General features: G+C 52.9%; 1 protein-coding gene across 2 annotated transcripts; it reads left to right on the top strand.

The window, feature by feature from the left end:
- The first annotated feature begins 1,315 nt into the window (after positions 1-1,315).
- Il2rb (interleukin 2 receptor subunit beta) lies at positions 1,316-16,085 on the top strand. Of its 2 annotated transcripts, none has more exon segments than NM_013195.2 (10): positions 1,316-1,393; positions 4,481-4,601; positions 5,323-5,437; positions 5,938-6,019; positions 7,930-8,035; positions 9,973-10,121; positions 10,655-10,820; positions 11,520-11,637; positions 12,521-12,605; positions 14,477-16,085. In NM_013195.2, coding segments are annotated over 9 exon segments (1,617 nt in total). In that variant the 5' UTR covers positions 1,316-1,393; positions 4,481-4,513; the 3' UTR covers positions 15,185-16,085.
- Positions 16,086-16,398: the final 313 nt, after the last annotated feature.

Here is a 16,398-nt window from a genome sequence, read left to right as displayed (position 1 = left end):
TCCACTTTCTAGCATTCCCAGATTTCTGGGCATTGTGTGTGTGTGTGTGTGTGTGTGTGTGTGTGTGTGTGTGTGTGTGTGTGTGTGTGTGTCTATGTTTCCCCATATCCCAGACAGGGCACCAATGACAGACCAAAGAAACAGCTCCACTAGAGTGCAGCGTGGTGAGCTATGAGTTTATTGTACACATTTATGGAGGGAAGGGTCGCTTACATGAGAACAGGTGACCCCCAAACAATTGTATCACTGCGAAGTCCCAGCCTAGCATGGACGATGGCATCCCCAAAGCTACGTAGATGGAGTCACTTCTTTGGCTAACCTGAGGTACCCCTGAGTCCAGTTACCTATAGCTGAGGCTGGACTCCAGGCGAGGGTCTGGTGCTACTTTCCTCTCCTTGTGAGGGGATGAACTTCAGCAGGGCCAACTGTGAGGTTCTCTTGTGGCAGCTACAGCTGCCCTGAGGAAGATGGTAATGGCTGTCATGTCCAGAGAACAGAGTTCTTGCGATGCTTCCCTTCTTTTTACAAAAAGCAGAAGCTCGACATATTTAATGCCCTAAGCCTGGCATTAAAACCAAGATGAAGGGGAGACAGAAACAGGGAGTCCCCTGGGCAGTGAACTCCTCCTGCCCTGTGATACTACATGTAAATAAACAATCATTCTTTCCAGAGAAATTCATGGCTTTGTTGTTAAAAATAAAAGCCATGAACTGAAGCCCCCCAAATCTCACCAAGAGAGGAACCTACAACTCTGAGAAGAAGAAGGTGATAGAAGGGCCAATCAGTGTCCATCAAACCGCTTGTCACGCCTCAGAACCGGTCACCTTTAAATGGTAGCTTGAGTGAAGGGCATTTCAGAAAACTGAGGTAAAGGGAGGCATGTAGTGGGGGCTGGAGGATGGCTAGAATGGGAATCAGCAAAAAGGATACCCAGACTCTAGGTCCTAGAGGGATGGTGCGTCTGTGGGTGGCTTCGGTGTTAGGACGTGCGTGTGTGCGTGTGTGTGACCAGAAGACGATGGTGTTAGGGTAGCATGCGTGAGATGCAGTGGGGGTGGTGTAGGCAAAGAAGGGCCTGCCCCCTCAGGTTCTGTACCACAGTGACTGTGTGAGTGTGCCACCACATTTGGTGGCTGCCCCTGGGCGTAGGAGGAGATCTTATCAGTGCTAGGTGTGTGTGGAGTTTCAGGCTACCTCATCACCCTCATCTCTCCACCTCCCATTGGGCCTTGCCCCTCATCCCCTATACAGGAAGTGGGCTCGCCCTGGGTTTCAGTCTGTTGCTGGCCTAGCTGTTGTCTGCTGCCTAAGCTGTGGAGCAGGAGATGGCCGTGGACCCAGTCTCCAGTAGGACTGCAGGGAACATATCGTCACAACTCCATGTTGCAGCCAGGTGATGCCCCTGTGTGGTCCCCTGGGAGCCCAGGGCACCCCACTACCTCTTGCTGGTCATCCCAGGGGACAGGGAGCTGGGGAGGTACTCATCTCTGACTTGGTTCCCTTTGTAGTTTCTGTCTGGGCTTTGATGCTTAACCTTGTCTTAGGATCCTCTGGGGATGGGGGTAGCCTGGTTGCCATGGTTTCTCCTTTAAGAGTAAGCCCTTTCCAATGTCTGGACACAGTGGCTTCTTCCCAGTATATACTGAGGGAGGCTGTGAGCCATTTTGGCTCTGAGGGCCTTCCGCTGGGCCCTGTGTGATAATGTCTTAGCCCAGAAGGGTGGAGGAAAAGGTTAAGTAGCTAGAGTCAATGCTCAGAGGCTGTATGTTGTGTATGGGACAGGTGGGACCCAGCCCTGACTCCTGTGGCATGTCTCAGCCTAGGGAAAGCTCCTTAGTAAGGAAGAGAGAAGGAATCTCCCCTGGACCCTGGCTGTGTAGTCAGCTATGTTGATTGACAGGTTTCTAAGGGCCCTAGGCTGGAGGTCAGAGGTAGGGTTCTAGCTTAGATTTGTCTCTTACATTACTGAGTGGCTAGAGAAGTCAAGAGCATCTCCAGGCACTGGACTTCATCTCCGAGGCTGCCTGAGGTAGGAACTTCCCACCTTTAACTGTGTTTGTAGCACTTCAGGGCCAAGGTGGGTGGCTGAGCTATCTTGGAGGGTCCCCTTTCTTTCACACACTCCTCAGCTGAACAGCAAGAGGTGATCATGTGTGTGTGTGTGTGTGTGTGTGTGTGTGTGTGTGTGTGTGTCTTTGTGAATGTGTGTGTCTTTGGGGAGGTGGCCAGAGAAAGGATCTCTGAGGTCAAAGGTCACCAGGTCTAATAGACAAGCTCCTGCTTGTCATCCGCCCTCAGACGACCCTGGACTGCCCTGACTTATGGGACCTCAGACTGCCCCAGCACTGGGAAACCGGTTGGTTTATATCTTGATCTTCCCATATGGAAAGAGCAGTCACAGAGCCTGCTCTTGTGCTGTGAGACCACTCTGTGACATGTGTGGTTCAGTTTGACTCAGGGAGCATGACATGACTGTCACTCATGGCTGACCCTCCTCCATCAACATCATCATTGTACTGGAAATCAGGTGACCCAGTTAGAGCAGCCTTGTCAGGGCCTCAGTGGAGACATATGAGTCAGGGGTGGGAACGTCTGGTAGTTGTGAAGGACATGCGTGGGTGAGCCTCAGTGGACTCTGAGGTCTTGGGCTGTGCTTGCTCTGCCCAAGGCTGGCCTCATGCTGTGTGGTTTTGAGTGGTTTTCTTAGTCTCCCAGAGATTCCATTTCCCTCTTGCTGAAGGAGGCTGCAACCACCCTGACTGGTTGGAGCTACCCGGCCCCGAGCCTGACCCTTCCAGAACCTTCCATATGTTCTTCCAACACTGTTCATGATGGGTAGATGATCCGGTGGCTCTTCAGCCAGGGGTTGAGTGCCTTTTCCTAGACATTCTGTGCTTTTGGCTGGGGCTTGTGGTCTGGCCATAATCTTGCCCCTTTCCTTCCTCTTCCTCTTCCAGGGTTATATATTCCTGTCGCGTCTCTCCTATTTTGAGGCTGCTCAGATGTCTGGGTCTAATCCAATTTGCTGCCTCAATGAAGACCTACAGTGCTTCAGATCCTGTTGGGCTCATGAGGGGCTGTGGAAGCCCCTTGCCTGGGCTCTGCAGGGATCTATTAGGGCTCCCTTTCTACCCAAGCACCTGCAGGGGAGCTGATCCTCCAGGGCAGGGAGGTCCTGGGTGGAGCCTCAGCTCTGTAGACTTGGCCCTGGGAGCCTTGCTCTCCTTGTCTGTGTAGCAAAGACCAAACAGTTGCTGAGCTGCTGGCAAGAGCAGAGTAACTAGAAACACAAGGCCTTGGCACAAGGCCTGAGCAGTGTTCAATGAGCATTCCTGGCAAGCACTGTCGCCAGGCCGCCCCACATCACTCGCTGCCCTTCAGACCCCTGAACACAGTCCTCCAGTGCATGACATTTCCCCTGTGTTACAAGTTCAGCAATTTGGAGTGGGCACTCCGCTTTGACAGCCTGGCAGGTGTCGTACCAGAGCATGGCCAGCACCCCAAACAGGTTGCCCTTCCTTCATTGGGGACCCAGGGGGAGTGCCACAGAACTAGCAGAAAGGGGAACGGGAAATGAGCCTTAAAGGATACCTGGAGCCTTGGGGACAATGTGGGAAGAACAACTCCAGAGAGGCTTTTAAAGGACCAGACCAGAGTCACCAGCTTGTGTAGACAGCAAGAACCACCTAGGACAGGGCACAGTTGCCTTCCGGGCTCCTCAGGGCTGGAGTTGCTGCTGTTGGTTGTCTTGTGATCGGTATCCATTTGGAAATCAGAGACCCAGGGATGAGTGGAATCCAAATGTCCCTGTCCTTATGGACTGTCTATGACTCATACACACAGGCACATGTGTGTGCGTGCACGTGTGCACGTGTGCGCGTGTGTTTTCAGAATGAACACTGTTCTAAGTCATGTGCTAAAGTCTTGAGCCGTCCTTCTCTCTCCTGTATGGGGCCTGAGCAATTCCTGTACCCAGAGCAACAGAAATGTGCATACGGCCCACCTATTGGTCACCCAGGGGACTTGGCTGTCCAATCACCTGTGTGGTGCTCACAGTTCTGAGCGCCTCCCCTCCTCTCATGGGGTGGGCATCTGCCAGAAGATACTTCAGCGGGGAGAGACCTCATTCACACTGTGCTCATTCACACTGTGCTCGGGACAGCCGGTGGCTGTCCTTAGGAACTTCCTGTGTTACCACTTACTGCCTTCAATTTCTTGTGATAGGTTGGTAATTTATAGAGAAAACAGTATATGTAAAGACTGGTTTGGTCTGATGTTTGGTTTAATCCTTAGATGTTTTAGAACAGACTCTGAGGGACAGATTTATGTTAAGGAGAGGGCAGCTGATCAGGATGGAGAAGGAGTGAGCTCATGTGGGACAGAGGGTCCAGGGCTGCACTGCTCTGGCTCTGACGGGGCAGAGAGCCTAGTGGGGTAGGGGATCACACTTGTTCTCACTTCGCTCTCTTTCTCCACTTAGGGCTTGTGTCCTCAGCTCTGCCTCTCGGATGTGATGGCCACCGTAGACCTTTCGTGGCGTCTGCCCCTCTACATCCTCCTCTTGCTCCTGGCTACAACTTGGGTGTCTGCAGCAGTGAACGGTGAGGACCCAGCATTGTGATGTCCATACTCTCCCTGGTGGGAGGTCACATCCCAGATTCCTGCTTCAGAGACGAGGTCCATCTACCTCAGAAGGCAGGGGAAGAGGGACAAGGAGATGGGACCCAAGGGCAGGTATCCATCTTCCAGAACCTGCACAGGCTTCTCCCAGACACATGCAGACGCTGTTGATGGGGCCTGCCTGGCCACGCACAGGAGCTGTTTCTTCCCTTTGAGATGGGTCTGAATTGGGGTTGTGACAGGTAGCTCAGTGGGCAGAGTACTTGTCATGCAGGCATGAGAACTGGAGTCCAGAGTCCCAACACTCACATAAAAACAAGTCAGGAATGGGCTGGCAAGGTGGCTCATTGGGCAAAGCGTTTGCCCTACATGCTTGACAACCTGAGTTCAACTTCCCAGATCCTGCAGTGGAAGGAGAGAGGGAGAGAGTTGATATCCAAAAGATGTCCTCTGGCCTCTACACACATAGCATGGTATCTGTGATACGTTCATCTACATGCATACACATGGACACACACACACACACACACACACACACACACACACACACACACACACAGGACAATGAAATGAACTTGGATTTATTTTCTGCCCAGCTGAGTTCCCTACCTCTTCCTGGGGCAGGCCCAGGGTGCCAGCTACAGGGTGCCAGCTACAGGGTGCCAGCTACAGGGTGCCACTCACGCCTCACTTTGCCCACAGACTGTTCCCATCTTAAGTGCTTCTACAACTCAAGAGCCAATGTCTCCTGCATGTGGAGCCCTGAAGAGGCCCTGAACGTCACATCCTGTCACATCCATGCCAAGTCGGATATGCGGTGAGTGTGACCTGCTCTCAGAGCAGAACCTCAGGGCTGTGGGACCTTCAAGCTATGGAATCCTGGGCTCGAGATTCACAGCTGTTAGCACCAGGTTCAGACACTCCATCACTTGGGCCCCTGAATGAGGGGTTGAGAGCTGGCAAGGTCCTGGACCAGGTTGTTTGGGGACAGTGACTGTCAGCCTTTCATGCAAGGTTAGACTTCATAGAAGAAGTAATCAGGTTTCTTCAGGCTGACTTTAGCTGCCTGAAGATTGGGGGCTGTCAGGCAGGACTGGGGTTGAATTGACTTGTGTTTCTTGGTCATTCTGGCTGCTGGGAAGCCGGGCTGGGGCAGGGAGGTAAGGGCATGAAAAAGAAATCTGGAAGGAAAGAGCCCTAGGAGCTGGCCACTTGCCTGCTGTGCTGCCATCTCTGGGACAATGGGGCCTCAGAAGGGTCCTTAAATAGCTCTGTAGTCCTGCCCTGCTTTCTAATGTGACTTTTCTCTTCTGTAAGACACTGGAATAAAACCTGTGAGCTAACCCCTGTGAGGCAGGCATCCTGGGCCTGCAACCTGATTCTCGGGCCCCTCCCAGATGTAAGTAGTGTGAACAGCGATGTGTGTGTGTGTGTGTGTGTGTGCGCGCGCGCGCGCGCGCACGCACGCGCGGGCATGTGGTCAAGTCTTTCCAGCTGTGGGTTGAGGCCTCTGCTAGCATCAACTTGGTAATGCAGACCAGGCCATCTGGGCTGCGAGGAAGGAACAGGAGGTGGGGTTTAGAGGTGTTGGGTCTTATCTGTGCTGCACCTTCACGGACTGTCGCCCCAACTCTCCCTGTGGGTCTTGCCACCCTTTTGCATCCCAGACAATGACAATCATGCCAGACTCCGGCTGAGGCCTCAGCATCTAGGGCGTAGGGGACAGTGGCATGCTAGAGTTGAGCATCCCGGCCCGGGTGCTACCTCACAACATCTCAAAGACTCCGTGCAGCTTCAGTGCCTCAGTTTCCCCTCCCATAAAATAGGAAAGAAAATGGAAGCTCCTTCAAAGGGTCATTCTTAGACAGAGAAGATTCTTAGACTGAGAGTCTTTACCAAGGAAGCATCCAAGTCTCAGAGAGATGTGGTAACTGCCAAGGTCACCCAGTCCTTAACAGCTGAGCTGGTATTGACCCCAGGTCTCTGGGCTCCTGGTGGATTTTCCATATTGCTCAGCTGCCTCTTGCAGGCCCCCAGGTTCAGACCATGTGAATGTAACTTAACATTTTCTTCAAATCCTCTGGGCAGGGGCAGGGCAATGGCGGGGCAGTGCCAGGGCTTGCTCTGGGGAGCCCAGGCTGTGTCATCCAGCCTCTGGCAGGTTCACATTTTCTCAAAGAGGAGGGGAGATGCACAACACAGATGGTAAGCCTCCGGCTATACCAATCTGGGAGCTTTGCAGGAAACTGGTTTCCATCCTGGTCTGATTATTTCTTAGCTGTGTGGCCTTAGGCAAACCCCTAACCCTCTCTGTGACTCAGTCCCCTGGGCTAACTGATGGGCATGACAATAGTATGTCTGTCTCAGAAGGTGGTGAGAGTTCAACGAGGTGATTTATGCCAAGAAGAGGGGACAGAAGCTCCTAGAAGCCTGGTGCTGGCAATGCCTTCAGATCAACCATAACAATATAACCAAGTTGTGCTATTATTAAGGGGGTGAACCTGAGCTGGTAGCAGATGCGAGAGATGCAGGCAGTGTCCCCCACGAGGTGGGAGGGTGATGCCGGCTGATTGATTGGTCAGGGAACTCTAATGGTCAGGCTCAAGGCTGGTGCAGGGTAGAAGGGCCAGGCTTCAAGGCTCAGACTGCAAACCACCACCCAGCCCCAGAGCATGGGTCCCATGATGATCTGCCTTTGAGTCTCCGGCCGCCTACTCAGGGGGACAGCCATTCATCTTCTGAGCTTTGGTCATTCTGGGGAGCTGTGGCTGCCATGGCTTTATGTGAACCCACATCCTGCTGTCAAGCTGAGTGGTCTCAGGGAGCAGCATGGGGAGGAACTACTGTGCTCACCAGCAATCTGTGAGCAGTGGCTGCCTGTGACACACTCGGCACCTAAGCCGTCTCCTTCCAGAAGAGTCAGGGGATAAGGCTATTAAATAGATCTAATTCTGCCTTCACTGTGGCTGTCCTTCTTGGGGGCTCGGCTACTTGCATTTTTCTTGTGATGGGGAACTTATTCCCAATCTCCGTGGTCTACTTCGGTTTGAATCAGGGATTACTGCTCTCTGTGGCAAACCTAGCTGCTGCTGGTGTTTATAAATAAAGTTTTATTGGAACCTGGCCCTTGAGTTGTAACAGAGACCATGTGGCCTGTGCAGCTAAAAATACAACCTGGCTGGTTACAGACATTGGCTGCCCCTTGCCTTAGCTGGGTAGAGGCAGAGCGTGTCCTTACCTTGACATTTTAATGGTCCCTCTTTCTCAGTGGCTTCTGGCAGCTAAACCTCTGCGTCTCTTCCCTTGTAGTCCCAGTCACTGACCTCCGTAGACCTCCTCAGCCTAAGTGTGGTGTGCTGGGAAGAGAAGGGGTGGCGTAGGGTGAAGACCTGCAACTTCCATCCCTTTGACAACCGTAAGTATGGAGCTGAGTGTGTGGGTCCTGACTCGCTTATCAACCTCCAAGACTTTCCCAAGCCTGTCCCGGTGCCTACCTGAATAGCTGTCCCCCCTACATCCCCCAACCCCCTCACCCTGCTCTGACCTTCCCACTCCTCCCCTGCCTGGAAGATTCCCACTTCAGTTCTCACCTAATTGTGGGTCTGTCTCCCTGCTGGTCTCCCTGCTGGGCTGGGCGCTCCATGAGGTTTCTGCTGGTTCTGCCGCTCCTCTCAAAAGCGCTCCACTCCAGTTCTGAGCAGGCAGGCAGCTCTGGTTGAGTTGCTGAGTGTTTTCTGACCTCCTCAGAGGCTATCTCTAGAGAAGAGAAGGGGCAGAAGTGAGATCCAGGCAGAATTCAAATCGCAGCCCTGCCTTGGCACATCTGGCTGGCAGGTTACATCTGGGCCTTTGTTTTCTTCTCTGTAGAATGGGGATACTTGAGGTCCCTGTGACAGGAAGGAATGTTCAGATGCATAAACTGCTCAGCATTCAAGACACAGGAAAAGACTAGTGTTCTGTGGGTGGACAGAATTTCAAGGTTACAGGCTTAATGCAGTTTAGCTCGGGAAAAATGAAATAAACGTCACACTTAAAATCTACTCAGGTCAGGCACGCCGCTAGTGGTAGAGCACTTGCCAAGCTTGTGCCAACACACTCTCACAAATACTAATCAAGAAATTTACTGAATGAGTGTGCAAATAGTGTAATTGAGAAATGAACCCTCGCTGTTTATTATAATTTATATTTACATTGAATATGTATACCAGTGGGATACACGGTATAAATTTATATGAAAGGCTATGCAATTATAGTTACATGATCTAATTATTTAAATGTATGCCTTATTTAAATGTATTCATATAAATACAAATATACCAATAATACAGATACATGGATAGAATAAGATACATGAGCCGGTGCCTGCACAGATCTCAGATCAGTATTCAAGGACAAGGCTGCCTGTCAATCACTCGGTAGTTGATTAGTCACTCCTGAAGAGAGCCTCTGGTACCAAAGGCTCAGCTGGCACAGTCCCAGACTCAGGCATCCCAGGAGGAGCGATGGGCACAAAAGGAAGAAGATCCCCTATAGATTCACTTTTTCAGGTGTAGGCAGAACAACAAGGGCAAAGGGTGCAGGGTGGTGAAGCATGGCTGGGGAAGGCTGTTCTGTTTGTGCACAGGAATGAGGAGGAGTGGGTGAAAAGGAAGAGGAATAGGGACCAGGAGGGAGGGAAGAAGGTTCAAATTGTGGTAGAGATGGTTTAGAGGAAGGGGAGAATTAGGTAGGAATGGAGGAGGTAATGGAACAGTTTCAGAGTGAGAAAGGGAGAAAGGGAGGCACATGCAGAAGAGGGGCAACAGCTGTTGCAGAGGAGGGGCAACAGCTGTTGCAGAGGAGGGGCAACAGCTGTTGCAGAGGAGGGGCAACAGCTGTTGCAGAGGAGGGGGAAGAGCAGGTGCAGAGGAGGGGGAGAGCAGGTGCAGGGGTGGGAGAGCAGTTGCAGAGGAGGGGGAGAGCAGATGCAGAGGAGGGAGAGCAGGTGCAGAGGAGGGGGGAGAGCAGGTGCAGAGGAGGAGAGACAGCAGGTGCAAAGGAGGAGGGACAGCAGGTGCAAAGGAGGGAAAACAGGTGCAAAGGAGGGTGGACACTAGGTGCAGAGGAGGGTGTACAACAGGTGCAAAGGAGGGACAGTAGATGCAGAGGAGGAAAACAGGTGCAGAGGAGGGTGGACAGCAGGTGCAGAGGAGGAGGGACAGCAGGTGCAGAGAAAGGACAGCAGATGCAAAGGAGGGACAGCAGGTGAAGAGGAGGAATTGGTGTTGGGGATGCGTGTGGTGGAAAGTGGGTGGAAAGTTCTTGGTATCATATTGATTGGTCCATATCTGTTCCCTCATCTCTTCTGTGCAGTTCGCCTGATTGCCCCTCATTCCCTACAAGTCCTGCACATTGAAACCCGGAGATGTAACATAAGCTGGGAGGTGTCCCAGGTCTCTCACTACGTTAATCCATACTTGGAATTTGAGGCCCGTAGACGTCTTCTGGACCGTAGCTGGGAGGTGAGGAATGGCCAAGTTTCTGCCTTTGCACCTTCCTGTTCTGGTGTATATCTTTGTCTGTTTCTACATGCTGGTGTGCAACTGATTCATCCTGGTTCTACATGCTGGTGTGCAACTGATTCAGCCTGGTTCTCCTATATGGCTTGACAGTGCCTGCTTTGCCTGTGTTTTTATTGCTTGGGGTTACATCTGGCTCCATATCTGTGTGGTCCCTAGGGTAAGGTGGCCCTATGACCTGTAAGACTTGGCAGCCACCTTTCCACTTGCAGCATGTTCCCTGGATGCAGGGGACGGGGTGGCAGGAGGGATGACAGTGACTGAGGCTTGCCATCCACATGCTTGTCCCTTAACTTACCTGTGGACCGTAGGGAGAGGAAAGAAGGGTGACCCTGCGACTCAGGACCCCAGGAGCCAGGGAGTCAGGAAGCTTTTGAGGAAGCTGGGGGGGGGGGAGGCTGTTCACTTAGCCTCTTGACCTAGTTGTGCGACGTGAGGTGGACAGTGGAGCTGAGTTGGCACCCATCTCTGCCCAGGATGCATCCGTATTCAGCCTCAAGCAGAGGCAGCAGTGGATCTTCTTGGAGACGCTGACCCCTGACACCTCATATGAGCTCCAGGTGAGGGTCATAGCTCAACGAGGCAAAACCAGGACCTGGAGCCCCTGGAGCCAGCCCATGGCCTTTCGGACAAGGCCAGCAGGTACAGTGGGTGGCATGGGGGGAGCTGGGCAAGGGCTGAGGTACTTTGGGAGTTTCAGAGGTGGCTCAGTTCTTCCCCTCATCTACCAGCACCTCCCATAGGCTCACCTTCTAGAGACAGGGCTGCTGCTGACAGGGTCAGCCATGGCCAGGAGTGGTAGGAAGATTTTTTCCTTGCATTCGCTCTAAATTCCTAGAACTCAGGAATGTGTGTGTGTGTGTGGGGGGTGCTTTTCCCCAGCCTTCCCTGCAGGACAGGGGACAAGCCGTGGGACAAGGTAGCTCTACCAGACACAAACAAGGTAGGCGTAGCCTCTCAGCCTGGATACTGTTAAGCTGCCATGCTGGTGGGGACCCTTGAAGGCTCCGTCCCTCATCGTGTCCCTTGCCAAGTTCAAGGGACACGGAAGCTCTAGTTGTGGTGTGACACTGAAAGGCAGGTGGAGAAAAGGTCTCAGTGACTGGGGTAGGGGTCAGACAAGACAACTCTGGACTCTGCTGGGAATGCCACAGGGGCATGGCTTCGAAGAACCGCCCACCTTTCTGGAAAGGTGGGCTTAGGCAGGACTGAGGACGGAGTCCCCAGCAAAAAGCAAGCCTGGTTAGACACTGGTATCTGGCAGGGTGTGACTGTTGTCTAAGGTGCGTGTGACCTTCTGAGGGGCCACATGTCAATTTCCACTTCTCGAACCCTGGACAGATCCTAAGGAGATCTTCCCCCTGCCATGGCTCAGATGCCTTCTACTGGTCCTCGGCTGCTTCTTTGGCTTCTTGTCCTGCGTCTGCGTTTTGGTCAAGTGCCGCTACCTTGGGCCATGGTAAGGAAACTCTTGGCCCATCTTCCCTTCCCACCCAGTCTCCATCATGCACACCTTTCCAAGTTGGGCTGGGCTGCACCCTGTTCCCTCATACCTGCCCTTCCCTCTGTCCCCTTTCTCAGCAGCTAACTTGTCCCCATGCCTCATCCCCATAGGTAGAAGCTGGTATGGGAAAGGGTTTGGCTGGAAGAGTCTCCCCAGGCCTCGCTGAAGCCCACTGGAGTTCCTCCCTGTCTTCCCTGTTGCTCTTGGTCCCTTTCTGTCCGTTCCAACCATGTCATGCTCTTGTCTAACTCCTTCGAGATCCCCCACCACACCAGCAATGCTCCCTGGCCCTTGAAGGTCTCCACTGGAAACCGTGTGCCAATCAAAAAGTGCCTCCCCCTTTCTCTCCATTAGATATGTCCAGGTTCTGGGTGGCTTAACGAGTAGAATGTGCCATAGGAATTCAGCTTCCAAGCTGCCGATGAGCAATGCTTGACGGATACCACTACCCATGGGAGGCACCACCAGGAGGTCTCTCTCCTGCCTCCCTCTCTAGCCTGGGTGGTCTCTCCCACTCTAGAATCATTTTGACTAGCACTCAGGTCTGTGTCCACAGACTGAGCAATCCCGTTACATGTTTGGTTCAGGTCTGTCTTCATGTCAGGGTGTCAGCTCCAGGGGAGCAGAGGCCTTCCTTGTGTCCACTCTTGTGTCCCTACCACCCCATGCAGTGTTCCCCCTGGTGGCTGCTCAGTCCACATCGTTGAATATAAACGAGTGGACACTAGACAGTCCCATCCCCTACTCTCAGGGTGGTGGGGCTGCTGGTGAGACACCATACCCCCCCACCCCCCCGACCTGGTCTCACTCTCCACCCCTCCCCCTCTTCCCTGTCCAGGCTGAAGACACTTCTCAAGTGCCACATCCCAGATCCGTCTGAGTTCTTCTCCCAACTGAGCTCCCAGCATGGGGGAGACCTTCAGGTAGGAGCCAGAAAACAGAGGGGTGGTTGATGGACAGCCCAAGAGCAGGCTGCAGGGTAGAGATGTGACCAGGTGACAATGGCTTTACCCTCTGTAAGAGGACACAGGACGCTGAAGAGAGCGGCTCCCCCCATAGGCACAGCTGTCTCTGCTTTGCATAGGAGCCTTCTATCGAAGGCATATGGCTCTAAACCAGATTCTGCAGCTGCCTGGCTCTGTAAACTTGGATACCTTATAGATTTTCCCAGTGCCTCGGTTTCCACACTTGCACAACGGGGGGAGGAGGGAGGGAGCACCGTTACTGTGTGTACAGCCTTGGGAATGTTGCGGGGCACAGTCCAGGAGTAGGGCAGTGTCTGGGAGTTAGGAAGCTGCGAGGATTCATGTCTGTTTCTCCCGGCCCTATGAGCAGAGCAATTCCTGGCAGATCCAGAGGGCAGAGTGATTCCTGGCAGATCCAATGACTCATCCCCAGAACACAAGTCCTCAGGGCACTGGGAATCACAAAACCTGGACTTGTTTTCAAAGTGTGGCCCATACAGTCATAACATCTCCCCCACTAGTCTACCTGCTTCAGGCTAGAAGCTTTTAGAGGCATACGGGGTAGTGGGAGTCTACTGTAACTACCTCCAATCCCACTGGCTTCCCATGATTGGAAGAACCTGTGGAACTGTGCTGAGGGTGGGAGGCCCAGGCTGGGCTCTAATCCTGCTGGACCGGGCTGTTGTGCCCATCAGGGGTGAGCAGGGCCCTTCGAGCATATCTGAGAGATTCCCAGAACTGAGGATGTCTTATGATACTTTGTGTGTGTGTGTGTGTGTGTGTGTGTGTGTGTGTGTGTGTGTGTGTGTATGTGTGTGTGTGTGTGTGTTGCATGCACGAATTCCTGCATGCTTGAGTGTACATGTAGTGGGGTGAATAGCTCCATAAAAACTGCTTTTCCAAACCCTGTCATGGTGGCACAAGCCTTGAATTCTTCCACTCAGGAGGCAAAGGCAAGTGGATCTCTGTGAGTTCAAGGCCAGCCTTGTCTACAGAGCTAGTTCCAGGATAGCCAAGGCTATACCAAGAAACCCTGTCTCAGAAACAAACAAACAAACAAACAAACAAACAAATCCCAAAAGTCCAAACCAAATGAAAAGAAACAATCAAAAACAAACCTCTGTCTTTCCTGAAATCCCTTCTGCCCTTGACTGTGGTAAGGTCCTGATTAACAGACAAATGCGTGTAGACCTTGGCTAGCTATGGGGTCAGCAATGATTCATGTCTTAGCCCCTTTGTGCTGTGGCCAGAGCCCATGTTGATGGCTCTTGGTCATGAATCTCACTCCTCCTACATGTAGGCTAGACTGAGGACTGCAGGCCATGACAGGGAGAGAAGAGTTGGGGATCTAGCAGGCCATGATAGGGAGAGGGGAGTTGGGGATCCACCAGTTCTCCATCACTGTCTCCTGTATCCTCGCTGTACCTGTGATGTGAGCAGGCTGGGCCATAGGGGACATTGGCCAGCTTGTTGACACCATTCAAGACAGTGGGGATTGCCCTTCTGTGTCCTCATTCCTAACTCAGGCCAGGTATACAGCAGGTGCTTAGTAGCCAGCCACGCTCGCCCCTAGACAGGCAACATCCCCCAGACCTATGCGAACCAGAACTGAGGCTGTGTTCATCTAGCACTTGGCCTAGGCAGACAAGTTCAGAGACTCCATCAAGACAGCAAGGTTACAGGATGATTCCAGGTTGGGGGTGGTGGGGAAGTGCTCCTGGGCCAACCTGAAGGATGGAGAAGAGGAGGAAGGGAAGGGAGAGGAGGAGTCGAGTTCAGTGGTGGGGAGGACGTAGAGTGGCCCACTTACTCTCCGCTTTCTCTGGCAGAAATGGCTCTCCTCGCCTGTCCCCCAATCCTTCTTCAGCCCCACTGGCTCTGCACCTGAGATCTCCCCACTGGAAGTGCTTGACAGAGATTCCAAGACCATGCAGATGCTCCTGTTTCAGAAGGAGAAGGCCTCTTCACCCTCGCCCAGTGGCCACTCACAGGCCAGCTGCTTCACCAACCAAGGTTACTTCTTCTTCCATTTGTCCAATGCCTTGGAGATCGAGTCCTGCCAGGTGTACTTCACCTATGACCCCTGCATGGAGGAGGATGTGGAGGAAGATGGGCCAAGGCTGCCCGAGGAATCTCCCCTCCCACCTCTGCTGCCTTTCACTGGAGAACAGGATGACTACTGTGCCTTCCCGCCCAGGGATGACCTGCTGCTCTTCTCCCCAAGCCTGAGCACCCCCAACACTGCCTATGGGAACAGCATAACCCCGGAAGAAAGGCCTCCCCTCTCCCTGCAGGAGGGGCTGCCCTCCCTAGCATCCCCTGACCTGATGGGCTTACAGCACCCTCTGGAGCTGGTGCTGGGAGATGATGGAGAAGGGATGTCTACCAATAGCTCTGGGCAACAGGCCAGTGTCCCGGAAGGCAGCTCTCATGGGCACGACCAAGACAGAGGCCAGGGCCCTGTCCTGACTCTAAACACTGATGCCTATCTGTCTCTTCAAGAACTACAGGCCCAAGATTCAGCCCACCTAATATAGGACGGGTGACCAGGACTGGGATCTAGCTACCTGAGGTCAGGTCAGGCTTGAGGGAGATTGCTTAAGGAGTCTCTTGAGGACAGTCCACTATTAAGGGATGTCTCTGGTTATCCCCACCCGCAAACTTAGTCATCCACTTCTGACCTCCACTTGATGCTTCCTGGTCTAACCAGGGTTTGGGGTGGGGAGCGGTGGTCAGTTCCACCGCTCTATTTAGTCATGAGGTCTATAGCTTCCTGTACCTGCCTCACTCTCTCGTGCTGACCTTCACAGGGCAGCCAGAACTTGCTTCCCAAATACAAATGCAACCTTGCTCTCTTCTATTCCTGAGCTTGCTGTGGCTCCCTACCACTCTCTGCCCCATTTCTGGTCCCAACTCTTGCCCCGTCAGCACTGCTGTGGGTCAGCTGTCCTCAGGATGTGATCTGGCTGTACACTGTCTTAATCAGGGCGGCTTTGACAAGCCAAACGAAGAGATCCTGATAAGACTGGGTGCAGCCTGTTGACGGTTGAGGGTCCCTCATAGAAGGAGGGGATGGGAAGGATCATAAATCCACCACCTGAGATCTTAGCCACTTTCCTGCACCCACCCCCAACTATGTGTAACTCTGCCCCTGGTGCATGCATTATTTTATGTGTTCTTGGAAGATGCTGGTATATGTAGAGGGGATGAATTGAAGTGAGGGCTCCATCTATGTTGCTTTGGGGACCTTGTCGTCTACTCTGGGGCGGGGTTTTCTGTGAAGCAGCTTCTTTGGGATTTATTCACCTGTCAGTAAGCCTGACAGACTCAGAGGTTCACCAAGCTGGACTTGAGTGTACTTGTGCCTTTGATGTCGTATCTGGGAGAAGTACTTACTTGTTAATGTATCCTCAAAGCCAAGAAAAGCTTACAGGACAAGCATTGTGTCAGTACTGTTCTTTGCGGAGACCTCAGGAGGGTCCCCTGGGGTCTCCTGAAGTCATGGCATGTCAGTCCCCATCCCCCCCACACCTCCCTCCCATCCCCACCCCCAGACCCCACTCCTTGGGCTCACACCTTTGCAGGCACTGTTCACTGTGCTTCACCAAGGTATCAAACGTCCTTCATCTTCACCTGTATGTCCTGCCTATCTAGAGGGAGGGGTTTTTCTTCCTTAAACCCTCAGACTTCCACATCCCATTCAAGAAGATGAAGGGGATTCACTTGACCCATTTTCTTTCTTCCGGGCTGT

This window comes from Rattus norvegicus, chromosome 7 (assembly GCF_021556685.1).
Source record: "Rattus norvegicus strain SHRSP/BbbUtx chromosome 7, alternate assembly SHRSP_T2T, whole genome shotgun sequence".
Lineage (NCBI taxonomy): Eukaryota > Metazoa > Chordata > Mammalia > Rodentia > Muridae > Rattus > Rattus norvegicus.
Note: the sequence above shows the minus strand (reverse complement) of the source record. Positions and strands in the feature narration are given on the sequence as shown.

Excerpts from the sequence above, each read along its gene's own strand:
- Il2rb (XM_087555885.1), top strand. The coding sequence starts at position 4,514 with ATGGCCACCGTAGACCTTTCGTGGCGTCTGCCCCTCTACATCCTCCTC. Across the intron at positions 5,438-5,937 it reads CATGCCAAGTCGGATATGCG|ACACTGGAATAAAACCTGTG; the intron begins GTGAGTGTGACC and ends CTCTTCTGTAAG. Across the intron at positions 10,122-10,654 it reads TTCTGGACCGTAGCTGGGAG|GATGCATCCGTATTCAGCCT; the intron begins GTGAGGAATGGC and ends ATCTCTGCCCAG.